Genomic DNA, 18,355 nt, shown 5'->3' with positions numbered 1-18,355 from the left:
GGTAATGAGGTTCCAGTAAAAGAATGGCCATCGGAAATTGCCCTACTACTGCACATTTATAAACTGCGCATGCGCAGAGAAAAGTGGGAGCACATTTAGTACACTATAGGGTTAGAGATGTAAATTTTTCGTTGGTTGAAAAGAAAACCGAAGATTATTGTTAAGTGGTTACGAGTATACGCGCCTTAATATTTTAGGACGAAAGAAAATGTGCGCATGTGTGAATAGAAGTGTAATTTAAAATTGTCGATTTAGGTGATATTTAATGAAACTTCAATGTACTTCAATGTCTACAGTTATCATTGATAAATAATTAACATGTGAGAAATCATTAAATCAATTCTAAGTTTTTAAAAATAATTTTAAATACTAAATATTTAATTTGAAATTTACGGACTGTCAAAACTTTTCTGATTTTTTTTTTCAACAAATCAATTATGGAAAAAAAAACTGAAAATATGCACATGGAGGGAATTCAAAAAACTGCAGGTGCAATTTTTTTTTTATAATTTATTGTTTTGAAAAAGAATCCAAAGATTATTAGACGTCAGTTACATTTATGATCATAATTTTATAATTGATTCAAATTATGGTTACATGGACTGTGAAAAATTTTACTGGAAATTTAAAGGAAATTATTAATGAGTTTAAGTTAGTCATGAATATAAAATATAAATATGATTATAAATCAAGTTATTTATATACTTTACTTTAATGGAATTTATAATTTTCGAACCAGGAATACCTTTGTAAATATTGAGTTATCAGAAAAATTGCAAGAGACCTTTTTTTGTAGCGCTTTAAATTATCTACAAAAAAGGTGTCTTGTAGTTTTTTTTTTAACTTGATAGTTATTAAGATATTTAGAGTTTAAAATATTCTAGGGTATTCTAGACTCATTGATAATAAAAATATATGCGCTGTCAAAGATTTTCCTTGAAATTTAAAGAAAATTACTTGAAGTTATTGACAAGTTCAACCAGTCATAAATATAAAATATAAATATCATAAATTAACTTATTTATATACTTTATTTTTATATAACTTTAAATTTCCAAGTGATAAATGTCATGAAAATTAAAATCACAATGTATTTTATTTTATTTCATTTAAATTATTTTTTTTTTATTGTCCATAAGTCAATTAATTTTAAATAATATTAATTTTAAAGCTGATAGTTATTTTAAAAACCTGAATTTTAATTTAAAATTATTTTTTTTCATGTGTAATTAGTTTTTAAATTCGCGAAATTTCATAGCAAGACTTTAATAAACTTGCAATTATCAAAAACTAATTAAGGTTTTTTAAAAAAAAGTTAGTACTGTATTTTAAAACTTTTTGAATTTAAATCCAACTCAATTAATTACATAGATCATATATTTTTAAATATTCACATTGTATTTTCATTTAAAATTTTGCTCTAATTTCTTTAATTACGAACTAATCAATATTCTTTTAAAATTCATAAATTTTATTAAATTTCCATGACAATAATCCTCAAAATTTCCACCTAGATACTGAATAATTTATTTCACCTTTCTGTTAATTAATTATAAATATTTCTTATTGATACCTTTATATTTTATATAAATATTTAGTCATTTTCAAAATCTCTACTTTTTATTTCAATCATTTTTAACTTTTTTAAAAATATTCCGAAATTCTCATGTATTATTTCATACAATACTCAAATTTAATTCTAACTTTTCAAAAAAATTATTCATTTCAAAAATTTTAATTTTAAAAAGTTTGCCGCATCGCCTAATATTCAAATTTACCCGCCACAAATTACAACCCCTTAATTACACACAATAACAATAAAAAAAAAAAAAAAAATTAAACATAATTTTTTTTTCAACCCCAATTCAAATTTTCCACAATAATTTATTTTTTTTTTCTAATTAAAAAAAATTTATTTACTTCTTTCAAATTCCACCCTTGAATAAAAAAAAATCTCCCTCTAATTAAAATGAAAAAATAAAATATATAAAGAAAAAAAACTAATGAAGCAAAAAATATAAATTAAAAAAAAAAAAACTCATTTATTTCCATCATTAAAAAAATGCTAAAAATTGATTGTGACAAAAAATAATGAATCCGTCATAAATAAAAAAAAAAAAAATCAATTTATCAGTGTATCTGACGTCAAATGCAAGCCCATAATCAAACAAACAGGCGACAATAAATGTCTAAATGTAGGTCTGTAGTCTCGGTAGTTTGTTTTCACGCCCTTTGACCCGCTCGAAGGGTCGGACCATCGGAATAATCCACATCTCTAGTGTATTCATCTATGAATGTGGTTCCTACACAGCTGAAAAGTAAAAAAAATATGAGAATAACAACGAATAAGAAAAAAAAATAAGAATTTTTCTGTAAAGATGTTACCTGATTGGTTGAGTGTATTCCGTAGAGTATGACGTAATTCGTAACAGCGCAAGCTCGCTAATGGGGATGGTTTGCAAGCTCTGTCATCATCGGCAGCACCACTACCAGCAGTAGCTGTGTCACGGCGAGTTAATACGTCATAATAATGATTCACGAATAAAACAACACAGAGGTCTATTGCGGAAACGCGTCATCATTAGACGCGTCTCTGGGGCGGGTAAAAAATTTACTGTCAATTATTTAATAATATAACAATACATCATTTTAATTATCAATGTTAATTAATTTTAAATCTTTCTTTATTTTAAACAGAGTAATTTGTTTTAGCGAATCGATTTAAATTTACAATACGGGGAGTGTCAATCGTAGAGAAATTATGAGCTTCTGGTTCAGATAAAATATAATTACGGGAGAGAAGAGAGAAAAAGTATTAAAATTTCTTATGGTTGGTGGATTTGACAACAAATAAGAAGATAAGTAAAGAGTGTGCTGGTAAAATTAATTATTTAGGGTAAAAATAATGGCGAATTCGGGTGATGGTATTGACGGGGATGCAACTGCTGGTATTTCAAACAGTACACAACGTAATCCATTAACTTGTGGTGTTTGTCAAGATTATTTTAATGATCCTTGTCTATTGACTTGTTTTCATACTCTGTGTGCCAGATGTATCCGCGGACCTCATTTGGATTCAAAAGTTACTTGTCCTATTTGCGGGTAATTATTTATTTTTTTCTATTTATTAATTATTTAAGTTTATTATGACGTGAGTGAGTAATTATTTATTTTTTAGACAAGCGACACAGTTGAAAGAAGGGGCGCAAATGCCACCGGTTGATCAATTGATAAGGCAATTAATTGAAATAGCCAATTCGGAAAATCCAGCATGTGCTAATTGCGACAAACGTGATAAGTCAACTATGTACTTTTGCACTACTTGCTGTAAGTTGGGATTTATGAGCTTTTCTTTATTTTAAGACACAGAGAGGGCTGTGAAATTTAAGTGACGTTCAAAAGGGATTTTTAAAAGCTGCTTATTTTTAATGACACTTGAGTATTCGAAATCTCTCGGAATGTCTGCAAGTGATTTATCGATATGTGAAACTTATACGCGATACTTACATTCATCATAATTTATCTACAGAAAAAAAGGATTTTTTGGCGCAAAAAATTTTTATTTGACTCAAGAAAATTTTTTTCATTTTAAATTAAAAATGAAAATTTTTTTGAAGCGAGGAAAACAAAATTTTTTCTAGTATTAAGGAAATTCTTTTTTTTTTGCGATGCAAAATTTTCTTGCGCCAAGAAATTCTTTTTTTTTCTGAGCACTTAAATACGCAATCAAGACCACAATGTTTTTTGAAATTTATTTTAAGTTGTAGATAATTATTAATATTGAGAATTTTTATTTTTTTTATTCTGGAAAAGTTTTTTTCTTTAAAAAATTTTAGATTTTATAAAAATTACTCGTGATAAAAAAATTAGAGCGCAGTTTTTTTTTTTTGTAAAAATTTGAGTTTTTTGGAAAAATAATTTAGCTCGAATTGATCAAAGATTCAAGTATTTAAAAAATTTCAGATCTACAAAGATCTATAGATCTTAAATTAAAAAATAAATTTTTTAATGAATTTTGAAACTAATTTAAATAAAATTTTTTTATTTTACAAAGAATTTGCACTTTTTGACTTTGATTTACATAGATCTCAAAAAATTAATCAAATTTCAAAATTCAAATCTGCGTAAATTTTTTTCCAGAAATTTATTCAAAATTATTAAAAATTTCTTTGACTATCTACAATTTTTTACTCCAGATTTTTTTACGAAATTATATATTTTACATAAATTTACTTTACAAATTAATTTTCGTTTCTATACAAAATTAATAATTTTTTTGGCTCTCATTTTCCCTCCAAAAAAACAAAAAAAAAAAAATTCCTAATTCAAAATTTATTTAAATTTGTCAAAAAAAAAAGTATCCCAAGCATTCAAATTAAATCTCATCCCCAAATTTCAATTTTTTTTTCTATCATTCAAAGCAGCGCAAAAAAATTTTTTTAAATTCATTCAAAATATTTTTTCGCGCTCTTTTTTATCCATTCGAAAATTCTTTTTTTTCTGCTCAAAAGTACACAACTCAAAAAAACAAAAATTTTAATCAATAACTTTTCATATATTTGAATAAATTTTTTCCGCATCTCAGAATATAAATTCATAATAATTATTATTATTATTGTTATTATTATTATTAATAGGTCAAGCATTATGTACACACTGCCGTGAGCACACTCACCGCGCAAAAATGTTTTCATCACACGAAGTTGTGCATATGAGTAAATGCTCAAAAGATACTCAAAGACGTTGCCCATCACACGGGGATTTATTTATCATGTATAGTCAAAGTACTAAATCAATGTTATGTGCAACTTGTTTTCGTGATACACCAGCAGATGCACGAATTCATTGTGTCGACATTGATACGGCCTGGCAACAGGCTAATAAAAAAATGGAACGCGCTGCCAATTCACTTTGCGAATTGCAAGCCGGTGTCCACGACAGTCTAATGGCATTGAAGAGCCAATTGGAAGAATTGAGACATAATTTAGATTCAGAGAAACGTTCGCTTAATTCTTACTGTCAGGGCATGCAGGAAGTTGTAACCAAAACCCATACATCTGTATCTGCTGAATTGCAACGTCAATTTGAAACAAAGGAACGTATGGTCAGAGCCCAATTACTTAGTCTAGGGTCAGCAATACCTGTATTGCAAATGCACTTAATGTTGTGCACTGTTTTTACAAGCGGTGCTACTAAGTACCAATTTCTAGAGCTTGCTCACCCCATGCTTGAGCGACTTGGACGGGTCGCACAGCTTGGACATCCGTCCAGACCGCCGGTCTTGGCTGGTCACTTTAAAATAAATTATAGAGTTGAATTTGCGAGGGCATTACAACCATTTTTAGGACAAATAAATAGTAATACGCAACAGCAGCAGCAGCAACAGCAACAGCATCAGCAACAGAAAGATTTGTACGAGCACACTCATCAGATTTCTAATGAGCCGCCGCTGCTTCAGGTGAGAAATGTGAGACACTTTGAATTGTGGTGAAAGTTTAGAAGGTGGTGTTAATTATTTTTTAAGGTTTCTTTGTTAAGGTAACAGATTTACTATGGTCGTCGAGTATATTAGGGAATTGTTTTTTTAGTTTAAAATTAGCCGGTTGTAATTGTGAGGAAACAGAGGGTTGGAATTGGCCGATGGTGATGATGATTGAGTGACTGTTTAAATTTGAGGAGACGTAATTTAATTTTGAGGATATGATACTGAAGATGTTTTGATCGGTTGGTTTCGGGGAGTAAGAAAATGTGCACAGTTTAAGTAATTTACTATGTTATTTTCCTCGGGGATTATTTTAGTTGGTGACAAAACTGAAAGTTATGGCGACGATCTATCAAATATTAGACGCAATGAGTTTTATTTATTTTTATTGTTCAATTGCTTAACGGTTCACGTGGTAAAGACAAATGATTATAAATTAATCAGTACGTCAACAGGTTGATAATTTAAAAACGATAACAAAACAAATTAAAACCCCGGCACTAAGTAAAATTACATCGGCCTGTTATTTGTGTACATCAGCCCGCAATAATCTCAATGATAAATAATTGTTTATTATAGGATTTTTTTTTAGTTGAATATGAAGATTTATCATCATTTAAATCATTAATAGAATCATCTACGCATGTTAAATTAAATGAAGTAGTGCCGGTTCAATCGCAAATGCTGTGGTTTCGTGATGCGCTACTACGCGAAAATACACAGGGATCATCGGGGGCATTTAGAAAAGATGAAATTATACCATCGGCATTAGAAATAGTAAAATATCCAAATAAATTAATAACAAATGATTATATAAGAAAATTAATAAGTAGTAAAGAAACAGTCTCTGAACAAATGGAAATAATTTACGAAGAAAGTAAACTACAGGACATTGATTTGAGACTGCGATTTTTATTAGCTAATCAAATGGAATCGAGTTTATCTGGTATGTTTCCAAACGTCACAGCCTTACCGTTCGGCTCGACTGTCAACGGGTTCGGTAAATGCGACTCGGACCTTGATTTAGTTATCAATTTACAAACAAAACCGGAGTCTAAATCAAGTCGCCTTGTATTTCATGCAAAAGCAGCAGCATCCGATGGACGCTTGAACGCAGCTCGTCTATTAGAACCAATATCCGGATTGATGCGTAACTTTTTACCGGGTATCCAAAAAATTGAAAATGTACTTCACGCGCGAGTACCAATCGTCAAGTATCACCATCTCTACACCAACATCGAGTGTGATTTAAGCATAAGCAACATGACTGCCGTCTATATGTCCGAGTTGTTGTATCTGTACAGTGACTTCAACCCGAAAGTGAGTCCGCTTGTTTACACAGTCAGACAGTGGGCGTCTTTTGTCGGTCTCACGAATTCAAAAGTACCCGGGCCATGGATCTCTAACTTTTCACTTACCCTACTCGTATTATTTTACTTACAACATCCTGAAGTCTTATCCCCAATCAATGAACCTCTGTAAAACCAGCGGTATCCGATGTACACAAATAGCAGGCTTATTTGAATCAATATCTCAATTAAAGTTTAATATCCGATCTAAATAATCATCAGAAATTTATTTCCTCAGGCCGCCAATTCCGAGCTTCTTTACCCCACTTAATAATTCTATAATTCTTAATCTTTTTTGGCCATTGTTGCTCTAAAAACTCGGTCAAGATCTCATACTATATTGAAATTATTCATAATAATCATTTTTTAAAAACATTATTTCCAGAACACAAAATTATCATCTCGAATATTGAAATCAGGACAAGAAAGCGGCCAATTTTCCAGTCACTGCCGTACATTTGATTCACAACTAAAAGAATTGACTCAACAACTAATGGCCGTAAAAGATCGTATAAGTGAATTACATCATGACGTAACAGTACTGAGACGCGTCAACACACCCCCGATAAATTTACGGTATGAACACGCCGTAAGAGATTGTCGATTACTTGAGCAGGAATTGGAGCATCACCAAATAGAATTAGAACGATTGAGAAATATATTCGATGCACTGTGGGAAGAACAGTTGTGTAAAATCCACATCGAGAAGGAGATATTCCATTCACAGATGAATGATATTCTAACATTGAAAGGAGAGCTCAAACAATTGCAATCAGTTTCCCAACAAATGGAACCCTTCATAAAATCATTTTCTGCTGGAATTTCCGCTGGTGAAATGAATGCTGCCGTTGCCGATGCTGCTAACCATCAACATTTACAAGCACTTTTGGAACATTTTACAAGGCTGCAGATGCAGGAACCCCAGCAACAGCAACAACAACAGCAGCAGCAACAGCAGCAACAACAACAGCAGCAACAATCGAAAGATTGCCGACATTCCAAGGGCTCCAATATGTCCGATAACATTTTTTATATAAAAGGTATAGATTTTATTTCGTTTTACTGATAGTTCTTTTAGAAAACTGGGTCAGTTAAATCTCTAATGGTCACAGGATCTATCGTTGCTGTGATTCGTGCCAGAAATTTGACCGCTGAAGGATAAATAAATATACTGAATATCTATATTACAGATTCAAAAGACGTGCCAAGATGTAGGACACCTTCGGGAGGGGTCGGCGCACTTTTGGATTCCGGGGGTAACATAATTGTTTACGGAACCGCTAAATCATCGGAAGCTAAACGGGGTGTACTGAGTCAATTGATTGAAAAAGCGCGAACACGCGAGGATCGTAAGAAATCACCGGGGAGAGACAAAGAGGAAGGGGGTAGCAGAGATCGCAGTCAAGGACGACGATCACGAAAATCACCTGACAGTGGTCACAAGCCTAAAACACCACCGGGTCACTCATCTTCCTCGACTTCTGCCAGTAAAGTACGTTCTATTTACCGATCGTTGAAGGGTGGCGCTGGTGACAATGCAGAGGCGACGGAACAAGATAATAAAAATGGCGAAAGTCAATCGCAGAAAGATAACACTGGTAATTATTACATTTGTTTTAATATTATTGCTGTTATACGGGGAAAAAAATATAGAGAACTTTACTGAAATATGAATTAAAATTGCTAAGTTCATATTTTAAACTTGAAACGCTATTGAAATTCTGTAATTTTTACTGTCTTGAGAATTTAATTTTTATGTTTTATAATTTTTATTATTTGAGTATGCTGACAAATATAAACTGCAGTAGTAAACTTGATTTATGTTTAGAGAAATTTACTATCCAATATAGTAAATTACCGTATATTACAGTACTAGGGAAATTTACCGCAATCCTACCGTAACACTACTGTACCAAAACGACAAATTTATGATAAAAATAACCGTAGGATTACTGTATGAGAACAGTAAATTTACAGTAGAAGTAACCGTAATCCTACTGTAGCATGACTGTACTAATACGACATCTAGCCGATCCGAAATACGGTAAATTACCGCAATTTACGGTGTTTGGAAGAGTTGTCGTAAATTACCGCAAAACACGAAATGTTACGGTGAATTACGGCATTTATGGTAAAAATACAGTATTTTACGGCAAATTTGCGGCAACACTGCGATATGTTACGGTAAAAGTGCAGAATTAAACCGTAAATTACCATAAGTGCAGTATTTTCACCATAAACTACGGTATTTTAGGTAAACTACCCATTTTTACGGAAAATTTACTGTAGTTCAGATCCGCTAGGATTTACAGTAAAAACTTTCATAAGCCTATCGTAGTATGACTGTACAAATACGATAAATTTACAGTAGATCTTACCGTAGCAAGACTGTACAAAAGCGGTAAGTTTACTGTAGAACTACGATGAAAATACGGTATCTATCTGGTGATCATAAATAGCCGTAATTTACGGTAACATATACCGTAGTATTAGGGCCACCAGGAGAAATTGTACCGTGACTTTACATTTTACTGTTATTCATCCTAAAATGCCGCAAATGACCGGAAATTGCCGTAGTTTATCGTAATTGACCGTAAAAGATCGTCAATTACGGTGCAACCGGATATTCGCCGTAGATTTACCGAAAATCTATCTTGGATTTACTGCATATTGATCATAATTTTGCCGTAAATTTACCACCGAATTACGGTTCATTACCATAACATTGCCGTAAACTTACCGTATATACTATTAGATTCGCCAGGGTTACTAAAATATATTAAGAATTGCATTTTCGAATTTCGTCTTCTTTGTTTATTTTTAAAAGTTCTACTTATTAATAAATTTTTCTTTTTGTAAAAAAGGAGCAACTGAAGAAAGTGAATACCAACGAATATCTGAAGCTTCAACACTTGGTGAGGTCAAAAAGTCACGTGTACAAGCGCAAATTCATGCAGCTCCACAAGACGAATCACAGACAGGATCATCAAAAGCTAATGACCAGCGTCAGAAAAGCGTGAGAGTTTATCCAGCGAGTGATTCCGAGGATGTTTTTTATTCTGGTGAAAAAACAGCTGATGGCAGAAGAAAGAGACGAGCAAGTTGCGACAGTCTAAGTACCACGGGATCGGGGGGTAGTAGAAGATCAAGTCTCACTGATGCCGCGTTAATTGCCCACGGTAATAAAGATTCGCGTAAAACGTTGTTAGTGTTAATAGGACCGACCTCAGCAAAATCAACGCCAAGTCTCGTTTCAAAACAACGATCATGGGAAACATTTCCGCGACCCAAAAGTAAACGGTCGGCTGCAAGCTCAGCAATTATTGCTGCAGCTGAAGCAAGCGCTACTGGTCTTGGTCCTTTGAAAAAGGCTGACAGTTTAGAAGGACATGAAGAAGCGGTAAGAACTCTTGTCGCCGCGGTACAAGAAACTAGAAACCAGAGGCATTATCATGCTCACCATCATCGGCACCAACGTAAAAGTAAAACTAATTAATTAATATTTATATACTGTTATTTATTGTTTTATAACAGTATATTGTTATATAATTTGGATTTGAATTTTGATAAGTCTTTTTTGAGGTATAGTCATTTATTATATATTTAATAGTAAGGTTATTAAATTTAATATACATCCACGCCAATATCGAGTAAGCATTTTTTTTTTATTTATTACCATGCACTTTAAGATTACTGGGTAAAATAGGCACCTGAAAAAATAAAATTCGAAGGTTAATTTTAAAACTTCAAAATGGCGCCCAGGACCGCCGATCAAACCCGAGGGCAATCTCAGACAGTTCTTCCACTTTTACAAAATGGCCGATGGCTTTTAACTGTTGTAAATGTATTTAAATTTTATTAATTAATTTAAAAAAAATTAATAGATTAATTGGAAAAAGGGCAAGACAGTTATGATTTTTCAGAGCATAGAATTTTAAAAAATTACTTATGGTTATAGATTATCTGCTACGTAAAATTTTCCAAAGCAATTTTAACCTGCAAAATTTGAAATTTTTAATTATAATCTTGAGACGGAGATTTTATGAGTTTTATGTAAGAAATTTTTTTGTACAACTAATTTAAATTGACTGTAATTTTTTTTTAGATCTACATCCTGGGGAAATTATAATTATGTTACAATTAAAAAAGTGGGGGGTTGTATCTAAGCTTGTGTCAGAGAAAGAATGAACTTCAAGAGTCCACCACTACCGATTGTTTTCAAACTGCGCATGCGCAAGGAAGAGGGGGGTCAGTCAATAAAACAGTCAGAGTAGGAACAAGAACCGAAAATAACCGAGTTAAACTTTTTTGTTGAGACAATTTTAAGAATGACCTTAAAATCGACTTCTTTTTTTAATTTAACGGTCAACTTCATTTACAAGAAATTTTTTTAAATTATAATCGGACTGAGCGATAGATAATTTTTATTCAAATTATTTCTATGCGTTTTTATAGAAAGTGCACTATAACTTTATTCACGTAATAATGGAGTCGACAATATTACAATATTCGGACTGATTTATACATTTTTTTTTTCAGGTGCCTATTTTGCCCGATCTTTATTTTGGATAAATTTTGAAAAATAATTACATGACATATTAATTATTTATCATGTAGGCAAAATAATATTTTTTTTTTTTATATTTACAATTATTGGAAAAAAAGCTGTAGACGCTCAAAAATTAACCGGCAGTGCCAGTTGATCGTAATTTTTTATCCTCGTTATTTTTAATATTGTATATTGTTACTTTTCTTCCCAATTGTTAACATTTACTGCACTGTAAATGCTATCAATTATTAATAATAATTATTATTATTATGATAATTAAATCTAATTATTGAAATACACGATGGTATTATATAATTATTTATAACGATATTAAAGATATGAAATAATATATGACGCACTTTTAGGAGCCTTTATTAGTATATAGTAGATAAAAATAAAATAAATAAATAATATTAATGGGACAGATAAATAAACTGTTAGTTATTTTAAGTTAATATAATATAATAATAATAAAAAAGCTAAAAGCAAAAAAGTTAAACATAAAGTCGTCATGTACAATTGTTTTGAAAAGACAAAGGCAAATTTTTCCTCCTTGCTATTTGTACAATAAATTTTTTTAAAAATAATTTTATTTATAAGCATTTTTTAATTGATATAATCTGTTATTATTTAGCAAGTTTGAGGACAAATTTACCTTAAGTTTAAAAAATTAAAAACAAACTTGATGTAAATTATCAAAATTTTAATAAACTTATTAATCAAATTAATTAATAATTAAAAATAATAATTATTAATTATTGTTAAAAAAAAAGTTATGATTAAATGAAATTGATAATCAATGCAAGATTATTAATGTTAGTAAACAACACTGCCAGTTGCCATGGTATTACGAATTTAAAAAATTATAAAATTAATAATTTTATGTGCGATACGTATCTAATAAGTAATGATATACGTATTAAAAAAGTTAATGAAATAATGATCAAGAATAAAAAAATTGTTAGATAAATTAATAATAAATAAAATATAATTTTTTTTAAATTTATCTGTTAAAAAATGTATTATTTCAATAGGATCAATTGACTGGATTTAAATAAATTTTTTTTTGTTTAAATAAAAATTATTAATCTTTGTGTTTACAAACTTTCCAGGATGCTCACTAAAAGGACATTAATTAATATACCTAATGTTATAGTAAATGTTACCTAATAAGTGATTAATCACTTTAATAAAGGCCAAATAATAATAAAAAAAGTAAAAAAACAAACAAAGTTGTGAATAATTAATGAAAACAAATTAAATTTTGAATTCAATAAATTATTCAATGTTATATATATAAATATATATATACATACAAGTGGATAAAATATACGTATCAAAAGATGTATACTTGGTATATAAATGAATTAACAATCGTAAATTCGAATAATTAATTATATTTGATTAATTAAATAAGTTGATAGTAATAAATTGAATTCTATATAAAAAAAATTTATTCAAATTTGCTCTCATTTTTTTTTCAAATTACTCAATATATTACAAAAATGTATTATATTATAATTAGTTCTTTTTTAATTTTTTAAAAATATTATTCATTAAAATATATACAGTGCGAAAACGAAACAAATTAAATTATTACAATTTTTATATAATTGTAATATTTTTGTCGGAACGATTTAATTTATAATCAAGTTCTTATTAGATTAGTATTCATTTATAAGAATTTATAATTTAGATAAATAACAATTAAAATTATCAGATTAAAAATAAAATAGTAATTTTTTCAAAAATTATCAATACACTTATGAGTGAATTGTAAAATCTTTTAGACTATTCGTAAAAAAATACAGATATGATCATATATGATCATGTATGAACATTTAAATCTGATAAGACACGATATATAGCCATATCCAATTATATAATTACATCCGCGCGTATGTGATCATGTAAAACTATATATATACATATATGATCATGTATAATCATATTTGTTTGTATATGATCAGATAAACTTTTTTTCTGTCAATCATTTATCAGATCCAAGTATTTACATATTTAAAGATTCCGCTTGATCATATATGATCATACTCGACCACATATGATCATATCTGATCAGATATGTGATCATAACTGATATCATATATGACTATGTATAAATTATATGTGATTAAATCAGATATTATTGAAGAACTGATTTCATATCACATATGATCATATCTGACGTCATATATGACCAGTTATGATCTTGTATGAATCATATATGACCATATCTGATATTATTTATTGTCATGAATGATGTGATTTTTGGTAGAGTCTGATATCAAGTATAAATCATGTGAGCATATTTGGAATTATATATGATTATGTCCGATATCATCTGACCATATATGATATTATTTATTAACATCTGTGATCATGTATGAATCATATGTAACGATATTTGATATTATGTATGATCATGTCTAATGTAGTATATGATCATGACTGATATCACTTATGATCATATCTGATGTCAAATATGATCATATCTGATACCACATACAATCATATCTGATATTATATTATATATGATCATGTTTAATGTAATATATGATTATGTCTGATTCCACTTATAATTATATCTGGTGTTACATATGATCGTATCTGATATCACATACAATCATATCTGATATTATGTGACCATATATAAATCATACGTGACCATATTGGATGTTGTATATGACCATGTTTTATGTGAATTGTAATCGTATCTGATGTCATGTATGAACATTTCTGATGTGGAATATGGTCGTATCTGATATCATATATGATATTGTTTATGATCACGTATGAATCATATGTGATCACATACATTATGTATGTTTATGTTTTATTTAAAATACGGTCATATCTGACATCACATGTAATCATATACGGTCATATCTGATCATACTTGAATATATATGATCATATCTGAGTATTTTGTTCCCAAACTTTCAAATTATCACTTAATGCTGCCACAAAAACCGTCAAAATAAATTTTAAAATTTTCCAACATAAAATATTAACAATAATATAAAAATTAACAATACTATGAAAAATTATTAAATAAATAGGATGTCAATTTCTTTAAAATGTCAGAATAAAAGAATCAACTAGACTTATTTATTTTTTTAGTCATATTTTTTATTTATAAAAATTTCATCTTCTCTTACCGTGGGATTGTTTTGGACTTGTACGCTTAACATCAATAGTATTTCTATTATTATTATTATTATTACTATTATTATTATTATTATTATTATTTTTATGTTTATTAACATTATCTTGATCTAATGAAAACAATTTTGAAACTTGTACTCTATTTGGCTTCGTCACGTATCTCTTCCCCAAAATAAATCTCTTATCAAGCGACTTTCTCTTCTCAACAAATATATCAAGTAGACCACGAGGATAGTAATCGTTGCCTTCGTCCATCAACGCCGCGGCTTTTTGGGCGGCAATTATAAACCCGGTTATTTCATTAACAGAAACATTATGACTTACATTCAATGACGTCTCCAATGGATTACAAATATGAAGAGGGGACGTATGTTTTCTTAGTCCTTGAGTAGTCGGTTTATTGATACTCGCCCCCTTCCGCAATGATATCGCCTGTGTCGTGAAGTCAAATTCCGCATAAAAACTAAAAAACTCATGTAATAAATCTTCTAATGTTGTGTCTGGGCATTTGCCGACAGGCCATTTTGTTAAATCTCGTAGAAATGTACAATTTACTGATGAATCTGCAATGCGAATATCTGATAATCCTGAAAGAGAATGTAATATGTAAATTAAATGTAACTTAAAAGATATATAAGATAAGTAAATTGATGAAGGATGTCATACTTACTGGCATTCGCTTTGAGATAATCTATAGAGGGTAAGATTTCTTTTTGTTGTAAGTAAAATAATACGAGTAGGGTAAGTGAAAAGTTAGAGATCCATGGCCCGGGTACTTTTGAATTCGTGAGACCGACAAAAGACGCCCACTGTCTGACTGTGTAAACAAGCGGACTCACTTTCGGGTTGAAGTCACTGTATAGATACAACAACTCGGACATATAGACGGCAGTCATGTTGCTTATGCTTAAATCACACTCGATGTTGGTGTAGAGATGGTGATACTTGACGATTGGTACTCGCGCGTGAAGTACATTTTCAATTTTTTGGATACCCGGTAAAAAGTTACGCATCAATCCAGATATTGGTTCTAATAGACGAGCTGCGTTCAAGCGTCCATCGGATGCCGCTGCTTTTGTATGGAATACAAGGCGACTTGATTTAGACTCCGGTTTTGTTTGTAAATTGATAACTAAATCAAGGTCCGAGTCGCATTTACCGGACCCGTTGACAGTCGAGCCGAACGGTAAGGCTGTGACGTTTGGAAACATACCAGATAAACTCGATTCCATTTGATTGGCTAATAAAAATCGCAGTCTCAAATCAATGTCCTGTAATTTACTTTCTTCGTAAATTATTTCCATTTGTTCAGAGACTGTTTCTTTACTACTTATTAATTTTCTTATATAATCATTTGTTATTAATTTATTTGGATATTTTACTATTTCTAATGCCGATGGTATAATTTCATCTTTTCTAAATGCCCCCGATGATCCCTGTGTATTTTCGCGTAGTAGCGCATCACGAAACCACAGCATTTGCGATTGAACCGGCACTACTTCATTTAATTTAACATGCGTAGATGATTCTATTAATGATTTAAATGATGATAAATCTTCATATTCAACTAAAAAAAAATCCTATAATAAACAATTATTTATCATTGAGATTATTGCGGGCTGATGTACACAAATAACAGGCCGATGTAATTTTACTTAGTGCCGGGGTTTTAATTTGTTTTGTTATCGTTTTTAAATTATCAACCTGTTGACGTACTGATTAATTTATAATCATTTGTCTCTACCACGTGAACCGTTAAGCAATTGAACAATAAAAATAAATAAACCTCATTGCGTCTAATATTTGATAGGTCGTCACCATAACTTTCAGTTTTGTCACCAACTAAAATAATCCCCGAGGAAAATAAAATAGTAAATTACTTAAACTGTGCATATTTTCTTACTCCCCGAAACCAACCGATCAAAACATCTTCAGTATCATATCCTCAAAATTAAATTACGTCTCCTCAAATTTAAACAGTCACTCAATCACCATCACCATCGGCCAATTCCAACCCTCTGTTTCCTCACAATTACAACCGGTTAATTTTAAACTAAAAAAACAATTCCCTAATATACTCGACGACCGTAGTAAAACTATTACCTTAAAAAAGAAACCGTCATAATGAATAAACCCGCCTGTTAAAAATTTCACCAGCCTGTTATATATAATTCTTTTACCTTACATTAATATAAATTTTTTTTATTCTTATATATATTTACTTACTCCTTCATTCGGAATTGTATACTGGTGTATGGAATTGATCGGCCCGAAACTCTGACAATACAAATACAAGTCGGCGTAAGATCTAGGAGATTCGACTTGAATAAGAACCGACCTCTGAGCTTGTGATCTACGTTTTGATATAAACGTATCAAATGGTCCAGGTGAATTGTCTTCATCTTGTTCTCTTTCATCTAAAAAAAAAAAAATAATAATAATAATAATGATACATAAAAAATAAATTACTATGCAAAAAAAAAAATAAATAAAATTTACCTAAGAAATTTTCCGAGTTTTTTTGGTTATAATCAGCAGTCAAAGTACCGATACCACGTGAACTATTACAATTATTGTTAATTGAATAATTTGTTCGTGTTATCACAGGAATAGAATTAAATTTGAACGAGTTCACAGATAATTTATTGTAATATTTATTTGTAATTAATAATAACGATCTATTAGTTGATGCACGTATGAATAGCGCCATTTTTCATTTTTACTCTACCCCACGTGTGTATACAGAATTTGTTATATATACATGTGGTATATATTTATCAGTTGATGGGAATTTCTACGTCTAGCTTATCGGCAATGAATAGAGGGAAAAGCATTTTTTTTATTACTTTTTAAATTTTCCCGCTGTTTTTTAAATTTATAGTTTGATATTATTCCTAAATATATGACATTGCAGTACCAGTTTTGGACTCTGCCCTATTTACGGACACTTTAGAAGGAAAAGTGGGTTACATGGACCACATGAAATTAATTATATATGAATATATAAAAAAAAATATTTTTATCATTTTTTAAATTTTCCCGCAATTTTTTAAAATACAGTTTGAGATTATTCCTAAATATATGAGATTGACGTACCAGTTTTGGACAATGTCCTATTTACGGACACATATGAAAAAGTGGGTAAAATTGACTACAGAAAATTAATTAAAAATAAATTAAACATCTATGAAGTAAAATGGGCGTAAAATTTTTTTTGTGTTAAAGGTGAAAAGGGGCAGTATGGGCAAGAATGAATCGAATTGACAGTTACTCAGAAATCAGAAAGTTAATTGAAAAAAAAAGTTATTAAGTTTTAATTGAATCTGATTCAATCTGATTGATAAAAAATTTCATTCGAATTTAAATTTGATTGAAGTAAAAAAAAAATTTTGATGTCAATTCATTGCGATAAAAAATTTATCAGATTTTTTATTGATAAATATAAATATAGAAGGATTTTTTAATTAAATATTGTATTGATTTTTTGATAAAGATTGATAATTATAAATTAAAAATTTAATATCAATTTTAATTTTCTTTTGCGTTATTCTAAATTTAACCCCGCGATAGTCAGAAAATTTTATAATTTTATAATATCACTGCGGTTATACAAATCCATGGCCAGAAAAATAATTTGACCTAAAAATGAAAAAACTATAGAGGCTGAAATTCAACTCAGATTTAATTTACAATAACAGATAATTCTGTGATAATTTACGATAAATTAATTAAGAATGATATTTATGAACGTCGATTATTTATTCTTGTTGATTAAAGGTTTATTCAGCAAATAATATATATATATATATA

At 29.8% G+C, this 18,355-nt stretch overlaps 2 protein-coding genes across 2 annotated transcripts; one reads left to right on the top strand and one right to left on the bottom strand.

The window, feature by feature from the left end:
* The first annotated feature begins 2,732 nt into the window (after nucleotides 1-2,732).
* LOC103579924 (RING finger protein 207) lies at nucleotides 2,733-10,327 on the top strand. Its single transcript, XM_014439610.1, has 6 exons — nucleotides 2,733-3,102; nucleotides 3,179-3,327; nucleotides 4,638-5,458; nucleotides 7,217-7,871; nucleotides 8,022-8,429; nucleotides 9,696-10,327. Exons 1-6 carry the CDS (start codon nucleotides 2,906-2,908, stop codon nucleotides 10,325-10,327), a joined length of 2,862 nt encoding a protein of 953 aa, XP_014295096.1. The 5' UTR covers nucleotides 2,733-2,905.
* A 2,673-nt stretch (nucleotides 10,328-13,000) lies between these two features.
* Nucleotides 13,001-17,269, bottom strand: LOC103579923 (poly(A) RNA polymerase, mitochondrial). Its single transcript, XM_008561489.3, has 4 exons — nucleotides 17,045-17,269; nucleotides 16,772-16,962; nucleotides 15,216-16,125; nucleotides 13,001-15,132 (listed from the first exon to the last, which is right to left on the bottom strand). Exons 1-4 carry the CDS (start codon nucleotides 17,253-17,255, stop codon nucleotides 14,525-14,527), a joined length of 1,920 nt encoding a protein of 639 aa, XP_008559711.2. The 5' UTR covers nucleotides 17,256-17,269; the 3' UTR covers nucleotides 13,001-14,524.
* Between the last annotated feature and the right edge of the window lie 1,086 nt (nucleotides 17,270-18,355).

Source organism: Microplitis demolitor, chromosome 2 (assembly GCF_026212275.2).
Source record: "Microplitis demolitor isolate Queensland-Clemson2020A chromosome 2, iyMicDemo2.1a, whole genome shotgun sequence".
Lineage (NCBI taxonomy): Eukaryota > Metazoa > Arthropoda > Insecta > Hymenoptera > Braconidae > Microplitis > Microplitis demolitor.
This window is presented reverse-complemented; position numbering and strand designations above follow the sequence as displayed.